Source organism: Schistocerca americana, chromosome 6 (genome assembly GCF_021461395.2).
Source record: "Schistocerca americana isolate TAMUIC-IGC-003095 chromosome 6, iqSchAmer2.1, whole genome shotgun sequence".
Taxonomy (NCBI): Eukaryota; Metazoa; Arthropoda; class Insecta; order Orthoptera; family Acrididae; genus Schistocerca; species Schistocerca americana.
The window spans coordinates 108,262,162-108,274,694 of record NC_060124.1 but is presented as its reverse complement, the minus strand read 5'-3'; the positions used below and the strand labels follow the sequence as shown (position 1 = coordinate 108,274,694).

Below are 12,533 nucleotides of genomic sequence, written 5' to 3'. Positions count from 1 at the left end.
TACAGTTTTTACTGCCTAAACTTCCCTCCAGTAACAACCTGATAATTCTTTGAACACTTACAATATGTCCTACCAACTGATCCCTTCTTTTAGTCAAGTTGTGCCATAAATTTGTTTTCTCCCCAGTTTGATTCAGTTCCTGCACACCAGTTATGCAATCTACCCATTTAAAATTCATCATTCTTCTACAGCACTACATTTCAAAGTTTCTATTTTCCTCCTGTCTGGAATGCTTACAATCCACATTTCATTTTCGTACAATGCTACTCTCCAGATAAATACCTTCAGAAATGACTTCCTAACACTTAACTAATTCCACTTTTTCAGAAATGCTTTCAGAAATAGCCAGTCTGCATTTTATATTCTCTCCAATTAAGCCACCATCAGCTGCACTGTTGATCAAACAGTGAAGCCCATCTACTATTTTCCATGTTCCATTTCCTGATCTAATTCCCTCAGCGCACCCTAATTTAATTCAATTACATTCCATTACACTTGTATTTTTTTTTTTTAACTTTGTCTTACAAGCTCTTTTCAAGACATTATCCATTACGTTCAACTGCTCTTTCAAGTCCTACAATGTCATCAGCAAATTTCGAAAGTTTCATTTCTTCTTCCTGAACTTTAATTACTTCTCCATTTTTTTTTTTTTTTTTTTCCTTTGGTTTCCTTCAGCGTTTGCTCGATGTACAAATTGAATAACATTGGGATATAACCCCATCTAATTTCTTTCTCAACTATTCCTTTCCTTCCATATCCTTTGATTCTCCTAACTGCAGTCTGGTTTCAGTACAAGCTGTGTATAACATTTTGCTCCCTGCATTTTATCTCTGCTCCTTTCAACTCTTCAAAACATGTATTCCAATCAATACTTTCAAAAGCTTTCTCTACATCTACAAATACTATAAACATTTGTTTGCCTTTCTTTAACACATCTTCCAAGGTAAGTTGTTGGTCAGTATTCCTTCAAGTCTCCAGAACCGAAACTGGTCTTCCCAGTGTCAGCTACTACAAGTTTTTTCATCCTTCTGTAATTAATTTGGGTAAGCATTTTGCAACAATGACTTATTAAACTGATAATTCAGTAATATACTATACCTGTTAGCACCTGCTTTCTTAGAGATTGGAATTATTGAACTTCTTTAAGTCTGAGGGTATTTCGCCTGTTTCGTATATCTTATACAACAGGTGGAATAGTTTTGTCATGGCTGGCTCTCCCAAAAATCTCAATAATTATGAAGGAATCTCATCTACTCCAGGGGTCCATTCTGACTTAGCTCTTTCAGTGCTCTGTCAAATTCTTGTTGCAGATCATATCTCTCATCTCGTCTTCATCTACATTCTCTTCCCTTCCTATAACATGGTTTAAAACTCATTGATGTTGTAGAGCCCCACTAAATATTCCTCCCACCTTTCAGATTCCTTTCTTTGCTTCATATATGAAATTACAAATAACAGCAAAGGTTTCCTTAGTATTTGTGGAGAGGTGCAACATGCCTTTATGAATTTTGTAATGACTTTGTGCCACATTAAGTTTCGCACACCAAACCAAATCCAGCCCCAGCACTGACAGAGGGCATTTATATATATCATTGGCAAAACTCTGACTTTACAACAGCTCCACTCAGTGAGCCTTCAAATATAATGGAAAGCTACATCCTGACTGAGGGTAGCCGTTTCGCAAGTAAAAATCCGTGCTATGCTCTGGAAAATGTCTAATTGCCGATCCAGACAACACAGTTCCTTGTTACAGTATTAATAGGACGTGTTGCATTCTGGATTTAAATCCTGTTGACAGTATCTTCGATAACCATTGGCTTGGTGGAACAATTTAAAGACTTTAAGAATTCTTCTCACTGTCTCACTAGCTCTTGTATATAGGAAAGTAGTACCTGTCTGGCTCTCCTCTCCAGCTGGTCTCCTTTTAGAGTGAGTGTTACTGTTCTCAGATGCCATACATATCCAGTAGCGGGTGTTTTCCCACAAAAGATTGGAAATCGTTTTCTTCACATGAGGAACTACGAGTATAAAAAGTGACTCCAGCAGAGGCCCACACATCAAAGCAAGTCCGGTGGCGCAGCACTTGCTCAACGGACTGCCTGCCAAGAATGCTTTCAGGGTGAAGCTGTCATTCCCGTTGGCACATAGTGCATCATGAGGGGGAGACTACTACTGCTTCTTCATACAGTTTGCAATTATCCTCACAGACCAGACAGACAGACAGACCAGACAGTAGATTACGCTATTCAAGGCACAATATTTTACTATCGCAAATAATATTAGTCAAGATGGCTTGTCCAAACCTTTGGTAATACAGGATCAGTCCCCAGCAAAGGAATATCAAGTTTGTCAAATCAGAAATTAGCCACTAGAAGCTGAACTCCGTGAGGTCGCCACCCTTTAGCAACACCCAAAAGGTAACTATAGCTAATGGAATTTTATGGCTGTAGCAAATGTTATCCCCTTCACACACACACACACACACACACACACACACACACACACACACACACGTTGCACAGTCCTTATGGTCACAGTTAAAAATAGTTCACTTTTTGACCAAGATCTTCAGCTTATTGCCTGTGCCTGTAAACCATCTATCTACATCAAGGACATTTACCTCTGTCCCATTCCTGTTCTGGTGGTTACCATGAATCTGTTGTTTATTACATCTTTAGTCAACACTGTTGTCTTTCCTCATTTAATAAGTTATGTGAATGTTAGGATAAATCAAATTACAGCTTGAAAACAACAAAAATGTTTGTTGTTGTTGTTGTTGTTGTTTGTGTGTGTGTGTGTGTGTGTGTGTGTGTGTGTGTGTGTGTGTGAGTGAGAGAGAGAGAGAGAGAGAGAGAGAGAGAGAGAGAGAGAGAGAGAGTGGGGGGGGGGGGGGGAGGAGGAAGGGGGGTTGGAGGGAGTGGGAGCATTGCCAAAGACAAAGTAAGAATGATCTGTGTAAAGTTATGGCTTTCTGACCTTAAGGATTTTGTGTATGCAATATCATATTGCCAAATTTTCATCATATTCTTTCATGGGACAGCGATGAACAACTGAGCATTACATAAGAAAGTGCAACAATTTGTAAACACTGACTATGAAGACCAAACTGCTATAAAATGACAATGCTACAGCTCATACAGTCAACAACACCATGACTCTTTCAAGCAATGTTTCCTTGGACAAGTGATTAAGAAGGGACTGTGGTCTTCTCAGTCTTCTGATTTAAACCCACCTGACTATTTTCTTGTGGGGATAAATTAAGGATGCTACTTGCAAAACTCACCCATACACTATTATTGAACTGCACAAAGAAATTCAAGATGTGTTGTTGCATTTCCTCAGAAATATTCATAGGTTACAAACTGTATTTAAGAATATGCAAACATCATATCCTATTATGAGAATTACACAATGGTGGGCACTTTCTGCTACTTTTATAAAGTAGCTATCTCCCTCTACGTGTGCAATGCCTTTTTAACACTCTGTAAAAATTATTACAATTTGCAACAATGACAAAAATAGAGTTCCACGGTGAATCTTTCACTTTATAGAAAAGAGGGTGCTGTTATCAGACTTCTTTGAGATTAAAATTTCTGCCAGAATGAAGTAAGCTAGCCGACGACAATGTTCTTACCAATTTAGATATTCAGGTGCAATTCATGATCTGCTCTCACAGCTTCAATTCTGCTCGTACCTTTCCCCTACTCTCCAAACTAAACAAGCTCTCTCACATTTTTTCTTTATCTAGCAGTTCTGATAGATAGGATATCACAGAGAAATGGGTAAGCCTCAACCTAGGGTTTGTTTCCAGAATTAATTTCTACTGTGATTGGAGGTTGCGTGTAATCACTGGCTAGTTCAAACAGGAAGAGCATTTTCTTAGAAAGGCAAGGTTCTGGTTTTAGGTCAGCACAGCATGGAAGTTTCAAAGACAGAGTTACTGAAAACATAATCTGCAGGCTTTTTGCATGTTATTTAATAGCCTCACTGCAAACTGATATGGAAAACGCATCATCGATCTCTCTTACTGCTACAATATGTGGCACTCAGGTGTCACCAGCTCTCACGAAGCAGTTCCATAGACCACCACGTCTGCTGTTGCCTCCCGAGTCTCAGAAGCACCCAGCAACCACTATTCGACAACTACCGACTGGCTCTTTCAATATCCCAACCGAGAAAAGTGTGCTCACCTCAGGGAGCACATTGGCTAGCATCTTCTCTACCTTCCATCTTCAAGGAATGGTTCAAAGCAAATAACACTCAACCACCTGCAACTGCAAGCCCATCCACACCACACAGTCCCAACAGCACTGTTACATTGCATGCCAGGTGTCCTATTCCACATCAGCACGGCTCATTTCGTTCTATGGGCTGGTAGCAGGAGGAAGGAATTTTCTAGCACTGCAGGATATTGGCAAGTAACTACTACAGTGTTCTGCAAGCCACTTAGCATGATGTGTGTGGCTGCAAATTGTGTGAGTTAGTCACCTGGGTTGAGGGAAGGCCAGCCAAAGCCTACTGCAAGGCACTTTGGTGTATAAGTGTCGCAACACCTTACAGCAATGCTAGTGTACCCTTTATAATAAACTGTGTTATCCTCTGACTGTGTTTGTGTTGCTCTTTGGTCTTTGCACCCATTGTCACTAGGCTCATGTTTGGACTTGGACTGTGACAGGTTTCCTTACCATGAAATGCCCTCCTCGGCCTACAATGAATTTACTGCTTCATATTTATGATGCCACATTTATTTCACAACCACACAGACAACCAAACAGTCTTTCACTTTGCCTCAGTGACACCCACCACATATGAGAGATGGCTCAGGCTCATGGGACGGGGTAGGAATGGGGAGGAAAGGAGTATGGTTTCTGGAAGTAGGTGGGGAGGTACTGAGTAGCAAGAGAATGTCATAAAATACTGTAGGGAAAGGGAAGGTATGGGATAGCATAGGGGGTAGGGGTTTGGGCAGGAGGGGAACGGTGTGGAAAATGATGGCAAAGGAAAGTGTGAGGAAAGGGTAAAGCATTAACAGAAGTACAGAGGTTTACGTTAGAGATGCTGATAAACAGGGGGCATGTAGGAATGACAGTACTGACCTGCAAAGTTCGCAAAAGCTGATATTGGAGGGGAAAGCATGTCCACTGCAGCAGCTGTTCAAGTCATTGGTATTGTGTGCAGTGTGTTCAGCAGCTGGATAGCAGAATTTGTATTTAGATGCTGTAAGTATCCAATTATGTTGATGGACAGTTAATTAGTTGTAATCCCTGAACATACTGTGCTACACATTAATTTCACTACAGCTGATTTGTAATACCATTGCTTTTTGAAAGAAAAATAATCCGCACTGGCTGTGGAACACTTTTTATTAAGAGCCATGACTGGTTTCGCAGCACCTAGAAGACACATCCTAAGGTGATAAAAATTATTTTTAACAAGTCATGACCAAAAGGTACCTGTCTTAGAGCCATTCCCCCTCATTCGCAACATGCTGTAAACAATTAACACGCTAAAAGCGGTAGTCCTTATTGAAAATGAAGGAGACAGCAGAACCACAACACAAGCTGGAAGTTGACTGAGCCGCAGCAGGCAAGACAGTACTGACCGCTATGCGATGGAGAAGATGTTTACATTAAACTTCTTCCCCATTGCATAGTGGTCACTGCTGCCTTGCCTGTTGCAGCTCAATAACCTTCCTGCTTATGGCAGCATGGTTCTGCTATCCCCTTTGTCTTAAGTAAGGACTTCTGCTTTTAGGGCACTATTTGTTTACAGCATGATGTAAATGATGGGGAGTGGCTCTAAGGCAGTTACTTTGGTGATGAACTGTTAAAAATAATTTTTATTACCTGAGGACGCATCTTCTAAGGGCACGAAACAGGTCATGACTTTTGATAAAAAGTATTCTACAGCTAGTGGAAATTATTTCTTTCAAAATGTGGAAGTTCGGCAGTAGTGGCCCTCAATTTAAAATAAAATAGCGTTGCTGCCACAAGTGGTCCTACCATTTACAGGATAGAAAATACCTGTGACTGTATGACAACAGGAAGATGTAGGTGGTTGTACAGAACAGATCTTGCTCCTGGTTTGTTCACAGGATAATGAGATGTAGGATTGGGAGCATAGTTGAGATAGGTATGGCCTAGGACACTGTGTAGATGGGTGGGCAACAGAATACTGCTTTGGGTGATGATGTCTGATATCAAGCAGGAAACCCTTCAACTCTGGGCATGGCGGGAGGTAGATTTGTTGATAACACAGGATGAAATGACACCGGAAATATGTTTCTGGATTAGTTGAGCAGGTTTTTGACCATCTGACAAGATCATTGGCACATATGTATAATTTTTGCAACCCACTGCTAAAGTGGTGCCTTTGGGTACCTTCCTGACTGTTGTGTGTTATATGGACAGATGTTTTCATGAGGTACCTGAGATGTGGCTATCAGTTAGGAAGATAACTTGATGACTTGAGTAGGATCAACTGAAGTGGATTGGGAATAGGTGATGAGTCTCTGGAAAAAAAAAATAAAAATAAAAACAGACAGTGTCATTCCTGAATTAAACTGGACAAGGTTTGTTTAGAGTAGAGTGGATGTGACAGATTCCTCTTGCTGTGGGTTGGTTTGGAGTTATCATAAGATGGTACCATGCTGGTAACCATGGAAGTCCTACAGACTTGTAGGTATATCAGGGCATCAACGCGGAAATAACTACAGCTCATAATGAGGTTGGCCAACAGCATTAGGAAGAAGGTGGTGGTTTTAGTACAACGAGGGCTCTGGAAAATAAAGTTTTCTACTACAGCGTGGTTGTGGGCACAGAGGATGTTGGTATATGAGGATCTGGCAGGAGCCTGATGGCAATGGAAAAGAGCTGTGGAAAGTCAGTGCAGGAAGACTGTCTTGAGTGTGAGAAAGGACACCAGACAACTGCTCGGAGATCAATGAGGAAAAAGAGTTTCTTTCGGTGACAGTACTGTAACGGTCACAATGGCGCAACCACTAAGGAAACCAGTGAAATTATGTTTGTCAAGCTATGGCTGCTGCAGGTAAAATGTGAGTGTACAGGATGTTTCTGGTGAGAGGAAGAACATGGATTATTGTGACAGCTTTTGGGACAGACCTTGTGTATGAAGGAGCTGTGAGATGTCAAGTTGGACTTGTGCAATGGACTATAATGGTAAAGCTTGTAAGTATTAGCAAGGTGGCGGATACCTTCAGACAAAAAGTCATTGATGCATGAGCAAAGTGGTGAAGCCCTTGTCTGCTGAAAGAACAATATGATCATGCCTGATTTTATGATTATGGATAGCTGTTCATTCCATTGTTGTGATGTTGAGCTTACTGGGAAGGAATATGGCAAAGGAAAGTTTCAAAGTTGAAGGTGAGGAATTCTTAAGAAGGCTATCAGTGAGGGGCTGGGCATTAGGGATGAAGATAATGCTTAGAGGGAGGTGGGACCTGTCTGAAGCAAGATTATGGTGTGCTTTTGGTTGGTCCTGGTCAGTACGATGAATGGCAAAGAAATGCATCCAGTACAGCGAACAAATGAAGGAAGGCCCTTTAGAAGTCCAGCACGGTTATACATGGGTTTGAGATTAAGATGAGGTCTTCTTCGAAGATAGGTTGACACAGTGTTGGAAATGTGGAGAGGACATTCAAGAATATTAGTTCTTACTGAGGTGGAGGTGGCTGAATGCAGGAAGTTTCTGAAAATTTTCATCCAGTCACAGGCATTTCCCATACCACAAAAGATAGGGCCACAGGTGAAAGTATCTATCAGCCTTGTTGACATTATTGAAATCTGTTCTATTTTGGGATAACAACCAAGAGACCACCGATACGAGTGACCATCACCAAACTGTTGTCTATCATGAAAATGCCAGCCAATTCCTATACATGCTATACTGTAAACATCAGATACCAATGATTTAACAGCTGCTTCAGTATCCCATATCACTTGCCCCAAGCCCCCTCCAACCTCAACCCTCCAGTTCCATGATCTTTGAACTACACGGGTATAAATGATCCCTACCATATATTCTTGCAAATCCTCCTTTCCCTTCCCATTCCTGTCAGTCTGGGCACCCACTCATAAACAGTTAGTATTGACACAGGTGTGGATAGGAATGTGCATCTGTTGTCTGGTTGTCATGAGAATGAGTGCTTAAACTAGAAAAAGAGTAGCTGATCAATGTCTAGTGAAGTCTCTTTACTGTTACATGTTACTATGTGCCAACCAACAGTCATTAATAGATATTTTTGTATATTCACTGATGCATGTGTGGCCCACTGGACAATAGCCAGATTACACATTACACATTCATCCCCACTTGGTCTTTGGATGTTTTTCTCTCATTTATTGTTTTTTTTTTTTTTCACCTCTGCCAATGATTTGTTGATGTGACAAATGCCAAGTTTCACAATGATTTGGAGTCCACAATAAACATCAGGGCCCCTGGTAACTGGCTGCATATATCAGTTCAGGTCAGTGGAAGGTTAGGGGACACCACCTTCAGTAGGCCCATGCCTAATTCAAACCAGCAGTGTTCAGAAAAGCCTTTGGGTTGAAGCCAGCTAAATCATAAATGATCTTAGAATAATATAACTGGAATTGTTTAAGTGTTAGGGTCACTTTTAGGAACCCTGGCGTACAAACATTATAATTCACAATTCACAATGAAGATGATGTGTGAACTCTGTCTCAATTTTACTTTTACTGAAAACATAAAATATACTTACAACTGGTTTGGCTTGCAGCTCAGATCGGATAAGTATAAACAGATCTCGCCCCTTAGCAACCAGAACTCTACTCTCACGGTCTTTCACTACAATCTGCCAGCTACTTGGAGACATGTTTGGTCCTAGATGAAAAATGTTAAAGAAATTGATTACAATTAACAAAAAATAAGGAACTGCTTGTGAGATATTGTGTTTATATGTAAACTAGCACTACTTTTAAAAAATAATATGTACCAGATAAAATACACTGATGTACCAAAACATTATGACCACCTGCTTAATAGATAGTTTGTCCACCTTTGGAACAAAATACATCACTGATTCTGCATATCAGGAATCCGACAGTTTGTTGGTAGGTTTGTGGAGGTACATGGCATCAGATGTTTACTTATAGGTCACGTAATTCATGTAAATAACGGGGCACCAATTTGCTTATGCAAAGGTGGCACCCAATAGCGACCCAGATGGGTTCCATAGGATTTATGGCTGGCAAATTTGGTTGCTGAGATGTCAATGTGAGTTCACTATAATGCTTCTCAAACCACTGTAGCATGGTTCTGGCTCCAAGGAATGGAGAATTATACTACTCAAAGATGACATCATTGTCAGGGAAGACATCAAGCATGAGGGGATGCAGGTGGTTCACAGCTGACAGTGTTCCTTCAATTACTACCACAGGCCCCATGCAAGCATGGGAGAATGTCTCCCACAACATAATACTGCTCACACATGCCTGTAGCTGTGGTGCACTGCACATTTCGAGCCACCATGCACCTCAGAGACCTAGTGCAGAACAAGCATGATTCATCCAAAGAGCTGGCACATTTCCACTGATCGATGGTCGAATCCCAATGGTCCCACACCCACTGCAATCGTAATTGACTATGCTGTTGGGTCAACCTGTGAACACACAGGGGTTGCCTAATGTGGAGCTCCCCATTCAAAAACGTGCGATGAACAGTGTACTCCAAAACACTTGCGTTTGTACCAGCATTGCTCTCTTTCGGCAGAGATGCCAAAGATCACCATCTATCCTACTTTACAGAGCAGACAAGTCTCCAAACCCCACATTCTGTGAAGACTCATGGACATCCAACCTTTTAGCACCTAGTGGTAGTTTCACTATCCTCCAACCTCTTCCCTTAGATAATCACAACAATAGCATGTGAATATTCAACCAGCTTCCCTGTTTTGAAGATAGTCGTTCAGAAGCTCCATGTAATAATGATTTTCGTTTTGTCAAAGTCATTTAACTCAATGGATTTCCCCATTTTAAGCCTATATCTTCACTAAAGTGATCCCCGGTCCGTGTCTGTTTCACTTACGAACTGTTGTTGCCACGTCATGTGTCTGCAATGCCACCAGGGGGCATCTAACGTCACTGTTGGCAGTGGTCATAATGTTTTGGGTTATTAATATAGTATAAGTCTATCAGCACCAGAAATTTTATCAACGGTATTATGAACACTAAAAGAAAAAAATGTGTATGAAATAACTGTGATGGAAATTACAAAGTGCCACAGGTCTGTAAACAGGAACTTCTAACTTTACTTCAAATGTATTGGAACACTGCTGAGGCACTTTTCCCATGGCAACAAGGCAGTGAATGATCATCTCATAAAATTGAAATCCAGTTCTGTACATACTGCCTCACATCCTCTTCTAAGGTAAATAATTTTCCTCTCAGAGCATTCTTAAGCTCATCAAAAATGGCATAACCAAAGGAAGGCAGGTCCAGAGCCTACGTAGGGTGACTGCGGTCCTCCCATTTGACTGTCTGCAAGACTTCCTCAACTGTGTTTGCTGAAAGGACCTTGCATTGTCATGGAGCAGCATGAACCTATGGTGGAGCTGCCCCAATCATTTTGATTTGATTCGCTTGCAAAGGGCAGTCAAGGTTCGTGAGTATCGCTGAGTCTTCGTCATTGACCCATGCTGCAGAAGCCAATAAGAAGGTGGCCTTTTGGTCAAGGAATAAGATGAGAGTAATCTATCCCAAACTTGTGTGGAAGGGCTTGGATTTCTTGGTTGGTAGTGATGTTCCATGGTTCTCTTGGAGACTTCATCATTTTGACTCAGGTTTGATGTCATAACAGCATGACTCGTCTCGAGTGACCACTTGAGACACAAACTTATTCCCTTCCTTGAGGTAGCACCACAGATATTCAAGAGAGAGTCCCATTTGGCACTCTTCCTGTGATGGTTGAAGACTTTGAGCCAACCTTACAGCAGACCTGTTTTCCATCCCCACTTAATGGTGACAACAGAACAACTCTTTTATCTCTACCGCCACTGGGGCATGCACTTATGTGAGTTCAGTGGACACAATGAGGTTAGTTGTGGTGGTGTGGCACGACAATGGACAGTCTGAAGGACAGGACAGCATTAGGAAGCCAGTTGTGAAGACCATCTTCTGTGGAAGACAAGCGTTTGGTGCAGCATTGGGGACCAGGAATGGCAAGTCAGCCAACTGTGTTTTGCATCAGCAGGACAGATTCTGGGAAATGATGCTGGGAGCACGGTTCTGGGTATTCTAAGAACTTGCAGCCACTTTCACCATCAGGTGAGGCAGGCACAGTGGAGCAGGGTTGGAAATACTGAACTGGAGCAGCAGCTTGAACTGGGAGCCTGCACTGGACCACGGGTTGTGGCTGACGAGGCTGCAGTGTGGCATCAGGGACCATGCTTGGTGCACCAGTTGAACTTGTTTTGCATCGATATGGCTGTACCATGGAGTTGCCACAGTAAATACATTTCACTTTAAAGGGGGAATTGGAATCAACCAACAAAAGCAAACACGTCTGGGAGGAAGCTCAACTGTGTCACCTGGAGACGGAGCAGATAGCATGGAGACAGTGAGACAGTGGGACTGAAGATTGTCAACACATTATGTGGCATGCTGTTAACTGCAGACATCATTTGATTGGAGCAGCACATGGAGTATGCCTCTGTATGTCCAGAGGACTGGGAGTCAGGAAGTGTCTGCAGAAGAAAGCTTTCCATCATAATAAGGCAAGGCTGTGCATAAAACAACTTGTGCCATTATATTGTGTTGACCTATGAGTCTATGGTGGCATTTGTGTATTGGCAAGATTCTGAATTGATGTAACATGGCAGGGCCACTATTGGGCCTGTAATTTGAAGATCAGTGTCTGGCATAAGTGTATTTTATTTTCGTAATCCATGATGAGGCAGTGTGGGGCCTGAATATTCTAAAGTAATGAATTATCTACAGAAGTGTACTTTGGTGGAGCTTTTAATGATTCAAGTTGTCGTTCTACATTCCTTGATAATTTATGCACATTTGGCTATTGTGTCACTGTTGACTGTGTAGGTTGTCTTCGTTGTCTCACCGTGTTAGCTTAATGTGTTGGCTGTAGTGGAGTGTCCTTGTGGCGGCTTGTTGAGAAGAGAATGCCTCTTTTGATGAGTTATTCTCAGTAATGCAAAGTATTTATACTGCATGTGATATATACACTCCTGGAAATGGAAAAAAGAACACATTGACACCGGTGTGTCAGACCCACCATACTTGCTCCGGACACTGCGAGAGGGCTGTACAAGCAATGATCACACGCACGGCACAGCGGACACACCAAGAACCGCGGTGTTGGCCGTCGAATGGCGCTAGCTGCGCAGCATTTGTGCACCGCCGCCGTCAGTGTCAGCCAGTTTGCCGTGGCATACGGAGCTCCATCGCAGTCTTTAACACTGGTAGCATGCCGCGACAGCGTGGACGTGAACCGTATGTGCAGTTGACGGACTTTGAGCGAGGGCGTATAGTGGGCATGCG

At 42.1% G+C, this 12,533-nt stretch overlaps 1 protein-coding gene across 1 annotated transcript in view; it reads right to left on the bottom strand.

Moving 5' to 3' along the window:
* The window catches only part of LOC124619390 (vacuolar protein sorting-associated protein 16 homolog), a 216,150-nt gene that overhangs the window by 133,345 nt on the left and 70,272 nt on the right, over positions 1-12,533 (bottom strand). Inside the window, exon 4 of the mRNA XM_047145737.1 lies at positions 8,741-8,862. Within this exon, the coding sequence (XP_047001693.1) occupies positions 8,741-8,862 (122 nt within the window). The remainder of the gene's footprint in view (positions 1-8,740; positions 8,863-12,533) is intronic.